The 22796-nt window shown below is 33.2% G+C and overlaps 2 protein-coding genes and 1 pseudogene across 2 annotated transcripts; 1 reads left to right on the forward strand and 2 right to left on the reverse strand.

The window, feature by feature from the left end:
* Nucleotides 1-916: 916 nt before the first annotated feature.
* On the reverse strand, nt 917-1618 carry LOC112101660 (protein STRICTOSIDINE SYNTHASE-LIKE 10-like). Its single transcript, XM_024192480.1, has 2 exons — nt 1474-1618; nt 917-1179 (listed from the first exon to the last, which is right to left on the reverse strand). Exons 1-2 carry the CDS (start codon nt 1616-1618, stop codon nt 917-919), a joined length of 408 nt encoding a protein of 135 aa, XP_024048248.1.
* Nucleotides 1619-5296: 3678 nt separating this feature from the next.
* On the forward strand, nt 5297-7771 carry LOC18054050 (aurachin C monooxygenase/isomerase). Its single transcript, XM_024178031.1, has 5 exons — nt 5297-5606; nt 5843-5991; nt 6411-6566; nt 6649-6856; nt 7045-7771. The coding sequence occupies exons 1-5, from the start codon at nt 5361-5363 to the stop codon at nt 7564-7566; spliced, it is 1281 nt and encodes a 426-aa protein (XP_024033799.1). The 5' UTR covers nt 5297-5360; the 3' UTR covers nt 7567-7771.
* Nucleotides 7772-9214: 1443 nt separating this feature from the next.
* LOC18054051 lies at nt 9215-10120 on the reverse strand (annotated as a pseudogene).
* Nucleotides 10121-22796: the final 12676 nt, after the last annotated feature.

Raw genomic sequence — 22796 nt, forward strand, 5'->3', positions numbered from 1 at the left:
ACACTCAACATGGAGCAGGAGTAGGAATATCCTGCTCGTCCATGAGTACGTCATCCACGAGGCCAATCTCCTGCTGGAAGCATAAAGTCATTCCTGCTACATTCCTGCTAAGGGTTGAGTCGAGGAGACCCGGTCAACGACAGTTGGCGAGACGTGTTCTCCAGTCCGAGAATCAAGGCAGGAAGGCCACGCAACCACCCACGACTACGGAAATGGAGCATCCACTTTTGAGAGGTGGGAGGATAACGAGCGCGAATGGAGGGAAGACTTGAGTTCAGAAGTGGCCTATAAAAAGGTAGCCAACGAAGGTAAAAGGGTTAGAATTTTTTATAGGAGAACTAAGATAAAGAGAGCTCTAAAGAACGGATACTAGAGAAAAGCCATAAGATTAGTGGCCAGTGTTCCCAAGAGCACAAAACCTTCATTTCTGACTTGAGCGTCGGAGGGTTTACGCCGGGGAAACAACCGGCGTACTCTGACCTGCTTCTGTGTACGCAGGAACCTTAGGAGAAGAAGCCTTACGAGAAGAGATCCTGGTCGTGGTGGAGTTGATCGAGCAGAGATCCTGGTCGTGGTAAAGAGGGCAACCAGAATCTCGCATCAACAAAATCTGCCTTTGTCGATGCTATCTCACTGTCTTAAGGCCTAACTTCTTGAAATTTTTTCTGAAAGATACAACAGGATCACTTATCCACAAGCCTAGTCAGCAACTTGGACACTATTTTCAGCATTAGCATTGACATAAGAACAAAACGTACAATTGAGCTTATTAAAAAACATTGCAGTTGATTGGATTGTTAATAAGTATGGCACCATATGGATGATAAAATTAAGCAGGAAGAAAGAAAAAATAAATTTTATTATGCAAAAAATAAACTACAAACTAGGCACAATAAATAAATAAAAATAAATTTTATTATGCAACCCAGAATTCTCCTTTGCTGTCTGCCTCAATGTTGTCCGGAAATTTTTGGAGCTGAGCAAAAGGTTGTGGAGGGCACATAGCTCTATGGTCATGGAGCCAAAACCTCAGAACTCGCATTGGGATGGATTCAGCCACTAAGAGGAACGTCTTGTCCTTGATTAGGGCAACTCCATTTGGAAATGCCAAACCTCTGTACATGATGGTCACCTCATTGCTGTATGGATCATACTTCAAGTAACTTCCCGCTTCTGTCTCTGTTATCGATTACAGAAGAATATTGCCTACAAGAATAGTAATTCGGTGTAAGCATTGTAAAATATTAATCTGGAATTGATGAACAAGAATTAAGAAAAGAAAATATCCTTCTTTGAAAATACATGCTACTGTCAATAAAATAAACGACTCCAGTACTAGGATCGATATCCAAGGAATATACATGCTACTGTCAATAAAAAAAGAAAGACAAATATAAATAAATTATCAAATAAAAAAATATAAATAAATGGCACGTAATGTTTATTTTTCATTTATAATAAAGTTTAATATACCAAATGACTGGTGAGGTACCACCATACCAGGCGGTGCATGGAAAGATGGGGAATTTGGGACTTCCAGTGTGGCGAGAGACTGAGCATGAGGGTGCTGCAGCGGCTGGGCATCACTTATGAGGTAGCTACTTAATGACCTGATCATTTGAGTTTTGGGGAATTTGGATTTTGGATCAATTAGTTAGGGAGTTGAGTGAGTTTTGTAACTTTAAGAAAATAGAATTTGACTGTAATTATTAGTTATATCTTTATTTTTTTACGATAAGTTTTAATAAGAGTAAATTTACAATTAACTATTATTATTATAAAAAAAACCTTAGCCTCCTCTTACCTCCGCCCTTGGTACCTGCTAAAACCAAATACCCAAATTATGAAAACGAAGAGCGAGACGATATGTTACTGGATTGTTATCAAAATTTGAAGCTAGAACTTAGCAATTGCCCAAAGATAAAGATTTGCTAAGATTTTAGACCCACAGACTTTTTAGTACCAATTTATCTTCTTTCCTTTAAGAATGATGGTGATTTGTAGAGCCATGCCCTGTATTCAAAATAAACAAATTTGAAGAATATATCTGCTGATTCCGGTAGGGCAGGAGTCTCATGCACAAGTTTCTCATCTATTTTCTTACCAGAACAAATTTCTAGTCAAAATGAGGGTGTGAAAGGAAGATAAATAGACGAAATTTGGCCCACCACTTCATTCTTCCTAAATGAATAGCTTTTTACCCTATTAAACGAGGAAAAATGGATTAGATTCTCCCTTAATTTGATCTGATTAGTGATTACTAAATAAAGACCACACACTTTATTGTAGTGTGTTTCGTCATTTAATACATTGCAGTTTGTATGTGGCCCTAGTTTTAGATCACTTAATTGGAAAGGGACTTCCCTTTTTTTTTTTTTTTGATACATTGGAGTCTAGTAAAACTAGGCTAAAACAGAATGGGGAATAGAGGTTCCATATATATCATTACATAACTAATAACCAAGACCCTCGGGGGGGTTTTCAAAGACATGAAATCTAAGGGGTAAGGAACTAGCAAGTTTCACCATGGAATCTGCAGCAAAATTGGCTTCCCGATATATATACTTTATAGTAATGAGCCATTGTCTATTTATAAGTTCCTTTATGGCAGTTATGAGAGAAAAAAATGTGCATTAGGCATCAAGCTAGTAGAGGAAATAAGTTGGGAAACACATTGGCTATCCACCTCTGCAATTTAATAACGAATGCCACAGTCCCAAGCAATATTAAGTCCTTGAAAAAGACCCCAAAGTTCTGCAGTAGTCACCGATCCAAATCCAATGTTCATGCCAAAGTCAAACTGCCACTTTCCAGAGCAATCCCTCACCAAGCCCCCAGCGCTGGCTAGACCATTCTTTAATCATGATCCATTAGTATTTAATTTGAAAAAAGATTCAGGGGGAGCTTGCCATCTAACATCTTTGATGATCTTATTACTCTGACCGAAACTAAGAGTTGATCGTGCATTTTGAATGTCCTGAGCCCAAGATTTAATTTCAGCAACAACATGAGTGCAGCAAGGGGATTTTTGTGAGAAAAGAAATTGATTATGCCAAAACCAAATTTTCCAGATAGCCACTCCAAATTGATTACGCCAAAACCAAATTTTCCAGATAGCCACTCTAAATTGATTACGCCAAAACAACATGAGTGCAGCAAGGGGATTTTTGTGAGAAAAGAAATTGATTACGCCAAAACCAAATTTTCCAGATAGCCACTCCAAATAAACATGCCCATTCATCCCCCACTTCATTGATACCAGTCTTTCCCAAGTTGAAATAGATCCAATCACGAATATTAAAGGAGAAAAAATGATGTCTGAAGTTGACCAGAATTAAACAATTCCATATTCTCTTTGCAACAAAACAGTCCCTAAGTGCATGCATCGCGTTTTCTCTCTCATGGTCACATCTTTCACAATTCATTTTATCCAGAATATGCCTCTTAAAAAGCTCCTCTCTAGTTTTAAAAAAATTTTAACTCGTTGGGGCCCGGAAAGGGACTTCCTTAATTATTTTTCAAAAGCTCATCCTACAAAACTCCAACAGATGGAGTCCAAGTTCTAGAATAGATGAATAAATGATGTCAATTAAATGGCAATAGCCCACCAAGAAGACAGAGAAACAAGTTAGGAGAGATTGTAGAGTATACCAAAAGTATTACATCTAATTAATATATATATATATATATATATGTTATCTGTGTACTTATTTTAAAAAATTATTATGTAATTAATAATTATATTTAATTAAACTATACATATCATATATGTATTAGTTATATGTAGCACCTATATTATACTCTAGAATTTCTCACAAGATAATATGTCAATATACCACAAACACAAAGTTTGAATCCTGTGAAATATGTTTAAAATTGACTCTTGTGGAAATTATTATGTGGTGGTGAAATGATTATGATAAATAATATATTAACACATGTCAATATATAATTATGCTACATCAATGAGGGTACCATTGGTTTCACATTTTTATTTTACGTCTTAACTTTTGTATTGACAATATTAGTTTTGTATTTTATATATATATATATATATATAACTACTAAGTTATTTTTTGCAATCAATAAATATCTAATAACTCAATACTTTTATATTTATGCTCATAAAATTTTTACTTTTTAAATAAATATTAAAATATCTTTAAAATAATAAATTATATTTTTTAAACACTAATTAAAACAAATAATTTTCACATTTAATCTTGTTTTAGTTTATAACATGGACCATTCGCTCACCACTTGGCATAACTTTGTAACCTAGGTCTTGTTTGGAATCGAAGTATTACACCTTTTAAGTTACAACTGCCGTAAAAATTTTGTAATTATAAAACAAAAAATTAATAGCTATGAACTTAATGATTGCTTACTAAACTTTAGGTATTTATTTATTTATTTAATTAATTGTCTAAAATTTACTTGTTAATGTTATTGACAATACTTATGTATTGATTAAAAAGATGAAGTAAGGTATTGATCTTATTGATCACCAGAAATATTTTATACTAGATTGACATATTTGTGTATTTATTTTAACGTTAAAACTTTAATTTCTCATTTATATTGATAAAATTTAGAAATGGGTATTATATGTAGATTTTTAAGCTCCTATTATAAATTTATAGTTTGACTTATATAATTTAATTTATTTTTTGTGTTTTTAAAAGTATTGTTTCAATATTTGTGAAGTAAAAACCCATTGCAGGTTACGCGACGATTTAGTAATTGTTAAAACCTACAGTAGGTGAATTTTTTTTTTAAAAGAAAAAACCCATAGCGAGTTAAGAATTTACTGATTTAATTACTTTTTTACAAGTGCATGTTTGATAATGATAAAATCACTGCACTGAAAGAAATTCTATGAAGAATATAATTCTTGTTCTGTATTTTTAATGAAATTTACAGAATTATTTATACAAATAAAGACAAAGTAGCCGTTGAAAGGCTTAATAATATTAAAGGAGAATAAGTGAATACTTCCTAAACTATTGGACAATATCTTTATAAAATAGGAATGAAATATTCCTACATGATATTGACATTCATGTGCAAAAATCGTGCTGGAGATATTTCTTGACAAATAACTTTGACGGGAGCAAGTCGTGTGGAGTGATAAACCCGTTCTTGACTTGACCGTTAATGACTTTCCTTTTGGTAATCTTGGTCTGCTTGCTTAACAAGTGGTACCCATAACCCATCCATACAGCTAGGCTAGCTAAACAGCATAAATAAATGTATAACGATTCTTATATAAAAAGCCACCACCCCAAGCCAAAAGAAAAAAAAAATTGTGCTGAAAACAACAATATAATTTCTTCAGTTTTTACTTGGAAACAAGAGAGATGAATACGAAGAAGCAGAAGCCAAAAGCTATTGTAGTTGGAGGAAGCATTGCTGGGGAATCATGCGCAAAAGCACTTATTTCAGCAGACTGGGATGTTGTTGTGATTGAGAAAACTAGTGGACCCCCAACCCAAAACGCAACCGGTGCTGGCCTTGGACTCGATCCATTGGCTCAGAAAATTGTTCAGTCATGGCTCCATGAACCTGAACTTTACAACAACACTTTACCTGTCACCATTACTGAGGTATATAATATAATATATTTAATTTCTTTTTTCCCAGTAGAATCCAGTAGTGCTTTGAATTATACTGATCTCTTCAAGATATTAGTTGCACACGTGTATATACAATGGTGTATGGTTAAGATTTGATAAAAGTATATTTTGCTCTACACAAAGTACAATTTAGAATGGAATCTCATTGGGAAAAAAATATCTATATATGTTGAATAGATAAAATTTCAATTTGTATTTAATTGCAGAACCTAGCAACAGATGGGGAAAAGAAGATCAGCTGGGTAATAGGAAGAGAAGAAGGCGCTAAGTATCTGACTGCATATTGGGCTGATCTTCATGGCCTTATATACAATACTCTGCCACCTGAAATATTTTTATGGGGTCACCGGTACCTCTCTTTGTTGAAGTCAACACCAACAATTTGTTGAAAAATAATAATAATTAAAAATTATATTTTTAATTATTTTATTCTTAGCATAGTAATTCATGTCTCCTATAAATAGCTAAGGATTTCATTCAGTCGAAATCATCCCAAAATTGTTAAGCTTATAAGTTTTTAAGCTTTTGAGAGAAGTGAGAGAAGTGTGTCTGGGGAATTTATCTTTCCTGCAGTGTCTGAGAGTACTGGGTATATTTGGGTTTCTGGGAAGTGAGATTCGTTACTCAAATATTGTACTCTATTAATTGTTAAATAAACAATTATTCTTTCTTGCCTCCGTGGATGTAGGTTTAATTACCGAACCACGTAATTCTTGTGTCCTTTATTTTTCTATAATTATTTGGTGCGCTTGATTCCGCATTCTGCGCACAACACTCTTTCTGTATTTCTGAAGACAAATTAACTGTCAAAGTTAGAGCTAAGGATCTTGATACTAATGAAATAATCGAGATAGTAGGAGATTTGCTCGTCGGAGCAGATGGGATCCTCTCATCAATTCGTCAGAGCATTCTACCTGACTTCAAATTGAGGTTTGTGCTTGCTTGTGAATATCAATAAAAGTAATTAATTTTTGAGTATTTTGTTTCATAAATTTCAATGTGTTTTTAATAGGTACACGGGATACTGTGCGTGGAGAGGTGTTTTTAATTTTTCAGAAAACGATTCAGAAACCATCTTAGGCATTCGAAAATCGTATCCTGATATTGGGAAATGCCTTTACACGAATATTGGTTCAGGATCTCACATCATAGTCACTGAGCTTAAGAAAGAGAAGTTCAATTGGGTTTGGTATGTCAATCAACCTGAGCCCGAGCTCAAGGTAACTGCTTACTTTTGTTTCATCTTTCTATTTTGTTTTCGGGGGTTCGAGTTGAGTGCTAAAATCTAATTTTTGCAAACGATCAACACAGCTCAGACCATCACCGGATCCATTTTTTTTTTTAATTTTCCAGTTTATCAATGCAGTATGACGTGACATTGGGAAACAAATTATTTTATTCTCTGCAGGGAAATACAACTTCTGTGAAAGTAAGCAGTGACATGATCGAGGAGTTGCACCAAAGAGCAGAGCAGGTTTGGTTACCTGAATTGTCAAGATTGATCAAAGAAACAAGGGATCCTTTCCTTAATGCTATATATGATTGCGATCCTTTGGAGAAAATCATCTGGGACAGAGTGGTGCTAACAGGAGATGCAGCTCACCCGACAACTCCACACTCTGCCAGAAGCACAAACATGGCGATAATAGATGCAGCAGTGTTAGGAAAATGCCTCGAGAAGTGGGGGCCGGATCATTTATACTCTGCTCTGGAAGAATATCAATCCATTAGGAAGCCTGTAACTTCAGCACAAGTTCTACATTCGCGACGATTGGGTCAAATGAAACAGGGGTTAAGTATTCCTGGAAGGGAGCGGCCTTTTGATCCAAAGACAGCAAGTCTAGAGGACTCGGAATTCATCCTTAACAAAAATGTGCCTCTTTTCGACGTTGTTCCTCCGATTCTTGATTCAATTTTTCGTTCTGCTTGATAACTTCAAAGGACACGGCTTGGTCTGTTCATTATGCTAACTATAGCTGCCTATAAATAAGAGGGTTGACCTCAATTGTGTGAGTAAAAGAACTGCTATACTTATGTTCCTTCCTGTAATAACGAAAGCCTCTTACTTAATTCAGTGTCTCTACTTCTTCAGCAAAATAAAAATAAATTCTTGATCGAAATACACCCAACTTTTCCAATTTTCTTATAAAAATGACACCACGATAGGATGGGATTGTCCTTGTGTTGTGTCATTGATCTATCCATATTTGTTTTTCCCAAAAACAATTTCCATGAAGGAGGATGTTTTGCTGCTTGTTAGTGCACGCTATTTAAGCACAAGACATGATTGAGATTTATGCAAGGTATGTGGTAGAATTTATGTAAGACGACCGATGATTCATAAGGAAAGCTAAACATGAGAGTTAGTAACTTGTACTATGGTGATCAACGCGTTGAAGAAAAATTTTAGAATTTTTATTATAAGTGGTGCATACAAAAGTTGGTGAGTCGAACTTGTACTCAAATACTAGCTCATGTATTAGGAGTTGCCTTAGGCTTACGTTATTAATCTAGTAACTAATATTAGCGATATGAAATATTTTTTTCTATCATCTTCCATCACATGTGTGTAGGTCAATCTTTTTGTTTGGTCCTTGTCTAGTGATAAGACAGTGTGAGTGATTTTGAGAGAAAATATGAAAAACACAAACAATGAAAATTCCCTTTTACTTAAACTAAGACAGATTTTTTTACACTGAAGTTGATAGAAGACACTCGAATGCGCAGGAGTGAAATCTTGACAAATTAAAGCGAGAACTAAGACATGCTAGTCCTTTCTCGCGCATTTAGTTGACATTATTTTGCTTTGCAAATAAATGCGGGCATGGTTGAAGGCATTTTATCTTTCCGGAAGTGGATGGAGAAATAAATATAATTAAAAGGGATGCGAATAATAAATGCCATTTTTTTCTGAATAACGAAGAATATATTAGAAATAAATTGAAATGTAACAAAATACTTGAAATAATTCAAGTGACGGGTTTTTTCTCTGTTAACAACGCGCGATAGTTCCTTGTCATGAGCTTCTTATCTTCTGTCTTGAAGGAAGAAATTGCAAAAGACGAATAAAACGATTTCCTTTACACATGCAATCAATGCTGCTGCCTTTATATCTTTATTATTCTCGGAGGGATGACACTGTTGAGAGCCAAAACCATTACCCATACTCACTCCTCTTATAGCCATGTCTAACTCTCTACAATAATTTTGATATTGCTGTTCTTCAGTTCTTCCACTACTCAACAAATGCGAAGGTATGCGATGGCTCCACTCATTCAAGTTGATTTTACATTTGTTACAATCTACTCCCGCCGTTGCTAGAGCCTCTATGGACATGTTTTAACAAGGTGAAGGAGGAGCTAAATAAAATTCACAATTTTCCTGAAAGTTTACAGCTTCCAGGAAATTCACCACCTCTATAGAATTGTAATAACAAGAATTGTGGTCTCCGTAAAAGAATTTATAAGAGTTAATATAAAAGATTTGTTTAGGAGAATGAATTTTATACGGACTAGAAATACTCATGATTAATTAGTTATTCAGATGGTTTAGAAATCCTCTCGATATCAGGAAGCCATTTAAGATTCTGAATTGAGCCTCTTGTACATAAGCTCATCAAGGACGGTGTAAGTTCCAGAGGCCAAGTCCATGTGCACGCCATTCCCAAGCGTAGGATATGCCTTCCGGACGCCTTGTATGGTTTCTGAATTCTCATTTTCCGAAAAATCAAAAACCCCCCTCCAAGCACATTCTTTACTTTTAATTGCTTTGGAAATTAAGGATTCGTCAGCCGCCAGATTCCGCAGTGATTCTGTTGCATTGGATGTCTTCAATTCAGAAACCTGAGTTTAGAGTCTGGTAAAAAAGTCTGGCGAACTGATGAGCGGCTCCCGTCAGCCGCAACCAGCAAATCTCCAGCTATGTCGATGACCTCATCAGTTTTAAGATTCTTAGCTTTGACATTGACAGTTGATTTGTCGTGAGAAATGCAGAAAGTGAGGTACAAGTGACCCCAAAAAAAATTTCCGGAGGCAGAGTATTGTATATAAGACTATGAAGATCAGTCCAATGTGCCTGTAAATAGTTGAAATTTTCATCTCTAGCTAGTATCCGACAGATATTCTTTTCCTGATCTACTGCCCGATTCTGCACAGAAAGAAAAATAAAAAAAATCAGCACAACTTGTGGGAACGTCAGTTGAAATTAAAGCAATTCTGTGTAGACACATACATTACCTGATCAATGGTGAGAGGTAAGGTGATGTTGTGAAGAAGATCAGGTTGATGGAGCCATGACTTAACTATTTTCTGGGACAATGGATGAAGTGCGATTCCAGCGCCAGTTGGGTTTCCGGTTGGAGGTCCACGTATCTTCTCGATCACCACCACATCCCAACCTGCTAAAATAAGCGCTTTTGTGCATGATATCCCTGCTATGCTTCCCACAACTATTATAGCTTTTGGCTTCCGCATCCCCTCCCTCATGTCTCTCTCTTCCTCTCAAACACCAGTATGTGTGACACAAAGGGACGCTCGCGCATAGATATATTTATAGACAGGGGAAAACTTCCCATTCTGAATTCATAAATCAGGATGAGCCGGCAATCATATGAACATTTTTTTTATATTATTGTCAAAAAAATTTTATACTATTGTTAATTTGACTCGGATTTTAATAAAATTTAACATCTCGAACCAAGTCACTACTCTAGAAAATTTTTTCAATCTGAACTTATATATTCCAATTCAAGAACAAGGTTTAATAATGTAATGACCGTGAAAATTATTAAACCATATGGTTTAATAGTGAATGATATTATACTATAAAACCATTTAATAACTTTTCAAATTTTAATAATATTCAGGATTCTAGACTAGATCAGTACTATACACACACACATACACATGCGGTGTCAGGAATTATTTTTAGCAGGCTCTAAGTTTAAATAATAATTTACTTTAAAAAATAATTAAAAAATAACATATATCAAAATAAAAATTTATTAAAATATTTAATTCAATACACTTATAGCTGTTCTTGACTTGGTTTTATATGTTAAAAATATTAAAGAAAAATCTCATTATCAAGGCTACAAAATATGTCTTTTTCTATGTATATAACAAATATATCATTCAACTATTGTTCTCCCATTTGATTTCACAGATGATTTTTTATAAAATTTATAGTTGAAAATGCCCTTTCTACTGTATCTCTAGTAACTGGTAAAATCAATGCTAATGTCACCAATAAATAAACTAATGAATATAATTTACCCTTCTTAGTCTCACCACATTGTTATTTTATTATTTATTTGAAAACTGATAATAAATTATGATTAAATATGTTCGCAGCAATTACAAAGTCTTGATACAATGTTTCTATCTCACATGATGACGTAACATCAATATCGATGATCGCTAATTAGGGATTCCATTATCCTATTTTCCCTCTCACATGATGAATAAATAAACAGCTTTAAAATCTCGCGTCACCCAATGTCTAGAATGTACCCGGAGGCCGCAGCCTCAAAAGTAGTTAAATTAAATTCAAACTCTACAAACTCAATAACATGATTACGTCTTATTCTTTCTTAATTGAAGTTGATTTTTCAAGGAGGCAATTTGTCCCGTCATATGCAGCCAAGTTAGAACGAAAAAATGCTTAATTCAAATCTCACGGTCTTGAAGAAATCTTTCTAGTCAAAATAAACTCTCAAGTCAGATTTTTCAATCTGGCGATATGAAATTTGCCTAATAAATCTCTACATTCAGACATCACGTTTATGAAACCCTTGCATTCAGAATAAATTCTTGCGGTATATCAAAAAAAAAAAAAAAAAATCTTGCGGGTAAGGGGGATCAAGTGCAAGAATAAAGTTTGATAAAAATGAATAAAAGGAATAAGGTGAATGTTTGTTGTGGTTTATTTAGCATATGTTTGTTGTGGTTTATTTAATAACTAAAAGTTTTTACAAGTTTTTTTCAAAATTTTTACTGTTGTTTGTTAGTATTTTGGATAGAGAGCTTTTGAGAATTAAATAAGTTATTTTGCATCTACAAATAAAAGTGTAAATTAAATAAGTTATTTTGGGCTTTTGGGAACAAAAGTTGTAGAGCATTTTTCAAGTGTTCAATTATCTAACATACCTTTTATTTATTTTACATTTTTATTCCATTCTTTTCATAGTATGATTTTAAATAAATTGGTCAATTAAAGTAATTTTATAATTTAAATTTTTTAATAAAAGTTCATATTGACAACCAAATAATTAAAATATTTTAGTAAATCTCCACTTGAAACAACTTAATTTTATTAAAAGCTAGAGCATAGAGTCAGTGACAACGCAGAAATATAAAAAGTTGATTGATAGAAGAAATTAGGTTTCTAAATAATAAAAGTTTTGTTAGAAAAGTTTAAATGAACAAAACTAGTGTTTTGAGCTCCTGTTATAATAATCATAAATATCACGAATTTATCATAATAAAAAAAATTAAAATATCATTTTATAATAAAAGGAAAATTATCATTCGTATACCCTATATTTGCTCTGTTATCAAAAATACTACAATACTTTGAGAGTGTATCAATCGTCCACCCTAAGTTGACGAAATGTATTAGCCGACCACCAAACCGTTAATTTTCGTTTGAAAGTTAACGGAATTACAGTGAATTAATGATTTTACCCTTGAAAATTATCACTTGTATACCCTTAAATTCTTTTTTTATCACTTGTATACCCTTAAATGATCACTTTTATCATATGAAAAGACCAGATTACCCTTATGAAGTTATCATATTTAAACGGCAACTAACGATTTGGTGGTCGGCTGATACATTTTGTCAACTTAAGGTGGACGATTGATATACCCTCAAAGTGTTGTAGTAGTTTTGATAATGGAGTAAACTAAGGGTATACAAATGATAATTTCCCATAATAAAATCTCATAATCTAAATAAAGAAACCACAATAAACAACACCCAAAGCCAATATCTAAAAAAAAAGATAAAATCATAAAATTAATAGGAAAAATAGAAAAATAACCTAATGCTGAAAAATGATGAGGAAAAAAGTAACACTTTTAAATCGATCACGGGGCATAACTATGCGAGCTATTATGTTTGGTTTGTCTCATTGCAGGCTTCGAAACAGTATATTAGATACCTAAAACGAATCCCTGTAACCTTAGTTATGACCTCTAGAAAATAATCTGCTCATCTTACGCAACAATCCTACATTAGCTAGCCCAGTTTGGGATTGTGATGACTGTTGAAAATGTGATTAAAAAAAAAAGTGTTAAAATGATGGGCAGTTGAGCCACCATCTTTGAATTCAAAGACGGTGGGTGGCTAAGCCAGTCACCATCATTGAACAAGGAAAATGGGTGGGTGCCGCTCATGCAAAGAAGAAAAAGAGGAAGAAAAGGAAGCCAAAATTTGGCTATAAATAGAGGGGTTCTCCCCGTCATTTAGGTATCCAAGTTTTGGCAAGAAATTGAGAAAGAGAAATATTTTTAAGCACGTAGTTATATTGAAGGAGTATTTGACTCTTCAATATGGGTATTACGGGTTTGCTTTGTTAGGGAATATTTATAAGAATCATGTATTTGGGGCTTGGGTGAGAGAAAATTATTTATGAGAAAGTGGTTGTAAAAATTTTCCACATAGTGAATATTTTTTCTCTGATTGTCTTTTGACAATGGCCGTGGTTTTTCTCCGTATTTGGAGTTTTCCACGTAAATATTGCGTTATGTGATTGGTGTATTCTCCATTTAATTTTTCTGTTAATTTGTTGCTTGACAAATTGCTTGAAGTGATCTTGGAGGAAGCCTAACAATGACTTGTGAAAAAAACCGCTTCTATAAAGCGAATGAATAATCTACTTATTAAAATAGTAGCTTGGTGTTTAATAAAGTGTGTTGTTGTAGTTGCTTTGAGTTTGGAAAAAAATTACATGTGTTTGATAGATTTTATTGCGAATGTGATGTTTTGTTATATAATGACCAAAATAATCATAATTTAATTTTTTTATTTATAGATTAGGATGCATGAAAAATAAGATGTAATTGTTTCTTTGTTCAAACACTAAGGGCGTGTTTGGCAGCCCTCATTATATAGTATTAGGACTCCTCATAGCATTAAATACTTAGAATAGGGTTTGGCTACAATGCCAGGCTCTCAAAAAGAGAGCCCGGCTGTCTTTGGCTGCCATTTGGCAGCCAAAGACTTGGTGCAGCCAATTAACAAACCGGTTGCACCATATTTTTTTTAAAAAATATATAAAAAATACAATATAAAAATTAAAAAAATTCAAAATATTTTTTTATAATATAATTAATAGCAAAAGATAAATAAATTAAATAATATAATACAAACCCTATAATACAGTATAATATAATGAAATAAAATGGCAAAAAATAAAGAAATTGAAAATGAAAAAAATAGTATTTCAGGTTTAACGTTAGTTGTTGCATGTTTGACGTCTTGATTGCATGTTTGACGTAAGATGTTGCATGTGTTAAATAAAGCCAAAATAAAGAATATTCCCGAATATTCTCGTCCGTTTCATGTTTGACGTTGAAGTTGCGAACTTTACGTGATAAGTTGCACATTTCGCGTGAAGTGTTGCAAGTTTTATATTTAACGTCCGTTGTTGCATGTCGGACGTCACGGTTGCATGTTTGAGGTAGGCTGTTGCATGTGTTGAATAAAGCCAAAATAAAGAATATTCCCGAGTATTCTTGTCTATTTCATGTTTGACGTCGAAGTTGCGAACTTTACGTGATAAGTTGCATATTTCGTGTGAAGTGTTGTAAGTTTCATGTTTAACATCCGTTGTTGCATATCGGACACCACGGTTGCATGTTTGACGTAAGCTGTTGCAAGTGTTGAATAAAGCCAAAATAAAGAATATTCCAGAATATTCTCATTCGTTTCATGTTTGACGTCGAAGTTGCGAAATTTACGTGATAAGTTACATATTTCTCGTCAAGTATTGCAAGTTTCATGTTTAACGTCAGTTGTTGCATGTTCGACGGATGGAGTTCATATTTGATGTAAGGTGTTGCATGTTTTGAATAAAGCCAAAATAAAGGATATTCCCGAGTATTCTCGTCCGTTTCATGTTTGACGTCGAAGTTGCGAATTTTACGTGATAAGTTGCATATTTCGCGTGAAGTGTTGTAAGTTTCATGTTTAACGTCAGTTGTTGCATGTTCGACAGATGGAGTTCATATTTGACGTAAGGTGTTGCAAGTGTTGAATAAAGCCAAAATAAAGAATATTCCCGAATATTCTCGTCCGTTTCATGTTTGACGTCAAAGTTGCGAAATTTACGTGATAAGTTACATATTTCTCGTCAAGTATTGCAAGTTTCATGTTTAACGTCAGTTGTTGCATGTTCGACGGATGGAGTTCATATTTGACGTAAGGTGTTGCATGTTTTGAATAAAGCCAAAATAAAGAATATTCTCGAATATTCTCATCCGTTTCATGTTTGACGTCGAAGTTGCAAACTTTACGTGATAAGTTGTATATTCCGCGTGAGGTGTTGCAAGTTTCATGTTTAACGTCATTTGTTGCATGTTCGACGGTTGGATTTCATGTTTGACGTACGATGTTGCATGTTTTGAATACAACCAAAATAAAAAATATTCCTGAATATTCTCGTTTGTTTCATGTTTGACGTCGATGTTGCGAACTTTACGTGATAAGTTGCATATTCCGCGTGAGGTGTTGCAAGTTTCATGTTTAACGTCAGTTGTTGCATGTTCGACTATTGGATTTCATGTTTGACGTATGATGTTGCATGTTTTGAATAAAGTCAAAATAAAAAATATTCCCAAATATTCTCATCAGTTTCATGTTTGACGTCGAAGTTGCAAACTTTACGTGATAAGTTGTATATTCCGCGTGAGGTGTTGCAAGTTTCATTTTTAATGTTAGTTGTTGCATGTGTGATGGGAGGATTTCATGTTTGACGTACGATGTTGCATGTTTTGGATAAAGCCAAAATAAAGAATATTCTCGAATATTCTCTCCCGTTTCATGTTTAACGTCCATGTTGCCAACTTTACGTGATAAGTTGCATATTTCGCGTGAAGTGTTGCAAGTTTCATATTTAACGTCTGTTGTTGCATGTTCGACGGTTGGATTTCATGTTTGACGTACGATGTTGCATGTTTTGAATAAAGCCAAAATAAAGAATATTCTCGAATATTCTCGTCCGTTTCATGTTTGACGTCAAAGTTGCATAATTTACGTGATAAATTGCATATTTAACGTGACTTGTTGCGGGTTTCATGTTTTACGTCTATTGTTGCATGTTGGACGTCGCGGTTGCATGTTTGACATTAGATGTTGCATGTCTTGAATCAAGCCAAAATAAAGAATATTTCTGAATATTCTCGCTTGTTTTATATTTGACATCAAAGTTGTATACTTTACGTGATAGGTTGCATGTTTGACGTAAAATATGGTAGGGTAGGTTTATATAAAATAACTAATTATAAAATGAGAGTGCATTTCAAAATTCCTTGACAAATCAAGTGATAATTTATAACTAGACTTATTTTTTTCAATTTTTTTTTATTAATTAAGTTTAATTAAGCCAATCTATTAAGAAACAAATGAAAATATATTAAAATTAAATTAAATTTAACTTTTACCCAATAAATATATTTAGGAATATATCTAATTAAACTGGTACACAAATTACAAATGTTTTCATGAAATTACACACATAAGTTTAATAGTCTAACTATTTTTTACATGATTGATAAAATGATGGCTTTGGAAAGAACTTGTGATTCGAAAAGAAAAATCTAGTTAATTATAATAAAATTACATATCTAATCCAACATTTTTTCCTTATTTTAGTCAGATAATAGTTTTGAAAATAATTTGATAATTCAAGTGATAATGTCTATTCTTATTTGTTGTATAATAATTTTTTAGGTGCATTTCATTTCATTTTTATTTTTTTAGAGAATCTAATCATGGTGGATATTTTAAATTACTAAGTCATGAAAATTTTGAATTCAATTGAAATTTACAATCTTTTATGAATGAAAATATACAGCAAGACAAAAAAATTGAGAGATAAAAAGAAAATGTGGTAGAAAGAAAAGGCAACATCAATATGATCATTTTCTAAGAAAAATTAAGGCAAAATCTTCCAAGTGATATGGTCAATTTCAATAAAATTACAACTTACTAGAGTAAATCCATCTACTAAACATCCAAAGTTCACAACATAATATTTGAATATCACCAATAACATCCTCAATCCGATGAGTTGAGCATTGGAGGGTTTATGTTAGAAAAATCTCCGACATCCCTTGACTAGTTGTTATGAACGCAAGCATCCTTGGAGAAAGAGCTTAAGGTCCCAAGAGCCTATTCGATAAGAAAGATAGAAGTACAAACCGACTCCCCAACAACTACTAATTTAAGTGTTGGCGTGGTTGTCTATTCACTTCACAGCTCGACGAGAATTCAACATCAACAAATATTTTAGAACCTAGTGTATCTTCAATCATTTTGGATTAAATTGTATGACACTTTTTTCTTTTCTTCTCTTTTTTTGTGAAAACAAATTTTAATACACTTATTTTAAAAGAAATTTGTTAATGAAAAACAAAATAATGACAATGAAGAGCACTCATTTATAAAAATAAGCTACAAATAGAAAAATAAAATTCATATAAGTAGAATCTCCCAAAAAATAAAAGCATTGTCGAATTGAGTTACAAACTAATAATAATTTCATCAAAGTTTGTAAACCAAAGATTGTCCTAATATCAAAAAGTTTCCAATAAAACACTTATGCCAAATAATTTATAGAACCTAGTAATATCCAACTGAATTCTCCCCTGCAAATAATTAAAATTTTCAAGTTAGTCAATAAGAAAAAACAGCCATCAATCATAATAAGAAGCAACAGCAAATTACACTAAAAAAAGGCAGAAAAAAGCACCAAAACAAATATAAACAAGAAACAACAATTAAAAAAAAAACCCCAAAATGGCATAAAAAGATGCTCAAAGCAGCAATAAATTTATTAAAAAATACCCTAAAATAGCAGTGAAAAGTGCTTTAAAAAGCATTAAAAAATCCAAAAACAATAGTAAACATGCCTAGAAACAGTAGAAAAAAACCCCCTAAAATAGCAAGAAAACTGCCTAAAACTAGAAAAAAAATCTAGCAGCAAAATCTTCCATTGCCAAATAAAGCTATGAAAGAAAAGAAATAAAATTCATAAAGAGTCAAAGCTAACATACTGACCACTTGCTAGAAATTAAGCTATAAATCCCAAATTTTTACACAAATTAGTATCTGAAACAAGATTGGTTTGATATATGATAGTCAAGTAAAATACCTATAAAGTAGTACAAATTCAGCAAACCTAATGGCTTCACTCCACTCATTTTCTTAAGACTCCAGTGATGAGAAGCCGCCAACAGAATGATAAATTGAGGTTTGACAGGAAGCACACAAACTAAACAAGATACATAACAACTTTGTTATCCATGTTACACCCTAGAACCATTTCTAGGAATATTTGTTAGAATAGCCACCATAACAGTTGATGAACAACATAAAACAAAGACAACAACAAAACCAACAACCTGCAAAGTGCCAATTCTTCCATAATTAAATCAGATACACAATAGAAATAATTTACTATTAAAATCCCAAATTCATTTTATCTTCTTCCTGCATTTTCTCATCAATCAAACATAAAAGAGAGCTCCTATCGACACATGCAAACAGTACCCACCATCTTGTCACGTTCAAACACAACCCAAGATCACAAAAGTTAATTTTTCAGATTTAGTTAACCAAAGAAAATATACCATCAACTGGATCACCTTATAAATCAAATACAATTCCACGATATTACCAACCTCCCAAAAAAAAAGGCACAAAGTTTAAAATGAAAACAACAAGACCATGAAAAATAAGCAAAAGTGGGTATTTAAATCAAACATGATAGAATGCAACAAAAGCAAAAAAGCTTTCGATAGAAGCCAGAGCCAGATGGGGTACAAGCAAGCTAGGAGGTACCAATTAAAGATGCTTCATTCAAGAACAGAAAAGCTACCAGAATGATAAAAATAGAAAAAATGAAACAATAAACATAAACTTGGGTGAAAGCTGCAACAATAGTTTCAATCACTTAACAGTACCAGCAAACTTATAGTAAACTTTAAGAACTAGATGTTTAAGCCACAGATAACGGGGACGTACCCATGAGGATAAAGACACAAGCGTGAGACCAGCAAAAAGTCGAATGAAAAAGGAGGCAACGACGGTAGCGACGGAAACAGCTGGATCGAAAGCGAACAGCTCAAGATGAAAGCAACAAGTTAATGGATTGGATTGTGTGCGCGAGATGTGGCTTCGATTTTATTTGATTAGTCAAGAAATCGAAGAGAGAAATTAGAGAGAAATTTGTGATTTCTGAGAGAGAGGCAAGAAATTGAGAGAGATTGGGCACGGTTGAAACACCTAAATTACAAAAATATAAATTTTGCAGCCTTTGGGAACTGGTTGCTTCGGTTGCCCTTTTTTTGTTTTTTTTTTCTTTTCAATGTCAGCCGTTGGATTCATTTTACTTGAATCCAACGGCTGCGTTTACAAGCCGGCACGATGCCGGGCCTCAATGCCCGGTATTGTAGCTTTAGCCCTTAGAATATCATGTTTGGTGACTATTCCTCACTGTATTTTTATGTGGTCAAAAGAAGCTTGTAATGCGGTCAAACCCGCATAAAATAAACTCGTGTGAGAGTCGGGTTTATGCGGGTTTGTAATTGTTTTGAGACAAAAAAAAAATTCGCTTTCATTTTCGTTCTCCTTGTCTGTGTAGTGGCTCGCCTGCACCTCCACACATCCACTCCACAAATCTCAACTCCACACCACCACTGCCTCAAACACCACCAGCTCCATGTGATCTGCCTTTATACCGTCACTGTCTCACGACACCACCGTGACACCACCAGCTCCATTGTCTTCCCGATCTACCTCCGCGACGTGCGAGACCGCTGCGCGGCATGCCTTCGCGACACTCCACCACCATGCTCCACTGCCTTCATCATGCCGTCGTGCCTTCGTCATTTTTGAAACTGTGAGGGTCTTATCTTTGTGTTAGTATGTTAGATCATGCATGCTTTTTTTGTGCTTGGTTTGATTATTATTCTTTTAGAAAAAGGATCATTTGTTGTTTTTGTGATTTACTTAGTTTCTAATATATCTTCAGTTAAGAAAATAGAATGGAGTCTTCTTGTTGCCTTTAAATTAAATTGATATTTTGTTTGATTATGTTATTGTGAGGCTTTGATTGAGATTTTGTTACTTTATGTTGTGAATGGATGAGTTTATAGATCTATGCCCGACAATTGTTTGATGAATTGTCTAAAAGAAAAAGAATTTGGTGCTTTGCTTCACTAATTGTGGCCTAGAAATTATTACCACATGTAGAAGTATTTCCAATCCGTAGTTGACTTTACATTAAGAAAAAATTATCCTAATTGTTTGGCTAAAGTATTTTTGTGGGTGGATTTTTGGCAAATGTAGCTTCAGCCTTCATGTGTAAACCAAAAAAATAAATAAATAAAATCTCGCAGGATTGTACTTCATTAATGCAATACCAAAGCACAAGATGAAGCGTTATTGTCTGTGAATGGTTATTTTTGGAATGAAACAGGTGGCTTGTAAAATTTGCAATTATTCTTGACAACTAGTACTTTCGATTCTGGATTTGCAAATTAATAGTAATAAACATCATGTAATGGTAGAGAAATTAATATTGAAAAAGGAACTTGAAAATCATTAAGATGAAATCTTATGAATTTACTTTAGTTCTTGAAAGGAAGTATTGAGGCAAAACAGAATTAAAGAACAGAGCTATTCTAGAGCCATTAAATTTAGAAAAGAACCAAAAAAAAATTAAGTTAATGATTAGAAGAAACAACGATCTGATATAAAGGAATTTGAAATTATATTGATAAGAAACCAAACTTATCTTTTTACGTTATGACCTTGTGCAGTGTCACCATGGGTAACTTTTTTAGCATATGTATGGCTTCCATTGCTGACTTTGCTGTCATGATTTTGCCTCAGTATTTTGTTTTACTACTGTTTTGATTCTTGACTTATTCTGCTTTTGGTCATATCTGTATGGCTAGATATTGCATTTTCTCATCTTTGAGGATGCCTTCTTGCTTGACAACAAACTTTTTCTGCTTCTATTACTCGAATCTATCTCGTTCAAGGATCTAATGGCAAAAAATTTAAGACCTCTATATTTAGTTTTTTTAAGTACTAATAAATATTATTTTATAAATATATAATATAAATTAATCACAAAAAATTAATACAGTACAATGCAACACCAAACATAGTATAACTAAAAATTAATACAGTACAGTGCAACACCAAACATTGTACAACATTGTTATAATACAGTGTTAATGCAATACAGCATAATATAATACACCAGCATAAAAATAATGTAATACAACATAATACAATACAGTGTGTCAAACGCACCCTAAGGCTATAATAGGAACTTAAAAAAGGTGTGGTGTCTTATTTGATACTTATTTATAAATAGCAACTGTACATACTTTGAAAAGTTACTGTAAAAAAAAAAAGAAACTTATGAAATAAGTGGCTTTTAAAAAATTTATCTAACACTATTTATTACTATAAGAGAGCTCTATATATATTAAATTCTTTTAGGTAAATTAAATTTTGCCCCTTTGATTTTGAGGTCTGGCTACATCACCGATTGAAGCTTGTGATTTTTTTATTTACTAGTGCATGAAATCTTTAATTTTGTTAATATATTAGTGGCATCAATGAATTATTCTCTCTTTCTCTCTATATATATATGAGAAAGGTGATCAGGTCTGCAACTATATATCAAACTCCTAGATTTTTTTAATCTTAATCTTCAATGAATTATTACTATAAGAGAACTGATCAAGTGCGTGGCTATATATCAAACTCCGAAATTTTTGGTATTGTAGGCAGTTTTGATCTTAATCTTTGGCTAAGGGTATAATTGGGATTGCATTAGCTTGGTAAATAATCTATCCTCATATAAATTCTCCAATAACTAACTTTGCAAATAATTTGATGAGATGTTTGGTAAAATTGGATTATAAGGTAGGGATGGCAATGGGGAGGGGACCAATATCCCCATACCCATCTCCGATATTTTGCGTATGTCCCCGTCCCCTCTCCGTCCCCGTCCCCGTCAGAATTACTTGAGAGAATCCTCATCTCTTCCCCGAATAATAACAGGGGATCCCCGAGGGTCCCCGATCCCCGAATAACTAATAGTCTAATACATTATTTTTATTTTCGTTTTTAAATTAATCATATTAAAATAAAAAATTCAGATAAAAATAAAGTTCAAAATATATCTTACATTAATATTGATCCATTACAAAGTCACATTCAAAATATAAATTATTAAAATAATTATAAAACAATGAAAATAATATAAGTAAAGTAACTTATAAGTGCAAATATTAATAACTGTATAATATAATCACAATGTAAAATAAACTCATACTGTTATTGTAAGCTCGTAACCAACTTTGACAGCACATTAAGGCCTCCAATGTGCTTGGATGAAGTTTGTTACGATGTGGGCTCACAACTCTACCACCAGTACTAAAAGTTGATTCAGAAGCAACTGTTGTAATTGGAATTGCCAAAATATCTCTAGCAATTCGAGCTAATGTAGGATACCTATTAGCATTTAATAATATAAATATTTTGATATTTATTATTTTTAACAATATTTATAATTTTATTATTTATTTATTAGTAATTTTAAAAATAAAAATTAAATTAAAAATTAAAATGGGGAAATAGGTAGGGGATGGGGATTCCACCTCATCCCCGTCCCCTCCCCGAATAAAAAATTGGGTATAAAATTATCCCAGTACCCTCTCCGAATGGGGAAAATCCCCGAAGGTACCCGTCCCCGTGGGGATTTTTGCCATCCCTATTATAAGGAAATCAATTATTAAATAATTTACTTAACATGTTTGTCGTATTAATCAAAAAATTGTGTTGTGTGCAAATTACCAAGATGGACAAGTTTTCTTATATAGTAATATATAATGATAATTATGACGATTTATT

Source organism: Citrus clementina, unplaced genomic scaffold (genome assembly GCF_000493195.1).
Source record: "Citrus clementina cultivar Clemenules unplaced genomic scaffold, Citrus_clementina_v1.0 scaffold_1, whole genome shotgun sequence".
Lineage (NCBI taxonomy): Eukaryota > Viridiplantae > Streptophyta > Magnoliopsida > Sapindales > Rutaceae > Citrus > Citrus x clementina.

What these genes read in the sequence shown, in the direction of transcription:
- LOC112101660 (XM_024192480.1), bottom strand. Translation starts at nt 1,618, where the DNA reads ATGATCAGGTCATTAAGTAGCTACCTCATAAGTGATGCCCAGCCGCTG. An exon ending in GGTACCTCACCAGTCATTTG is followed by an intron (nt 1,180 to 1,473) that starts GTATATTAAACT and finishes AATCGATAACAG; the next exon opens with AGACAGAAGCGGGAAGTTAC.
- LOC18054050 (XM_024178031.1), top strand. Translation starts at nt 5,361, where the DNA reads ATGAATACGAAGAAGCAGAAGCCAAAAGCTATTGTAGTTGGAGGAAGC. An exon ending in CTACCTGACTTCAAATTGAG is followed by an intron (nt 6,567 to 6,648) that starts GTTTGTGCTTGC and finishes TGTTTTTAATAG; the next exon opens with GTACACGGGATACTGTGCGT. An exon ending in AACCTGAGCCCGAGCTCAAG is followed by an intron (nt 6,857 to 7,044) that starts GTAACTGCTTAC and finishes TATTCTCTGCAG; the next exon opens with GGAAATACAACTTCTGTGAA.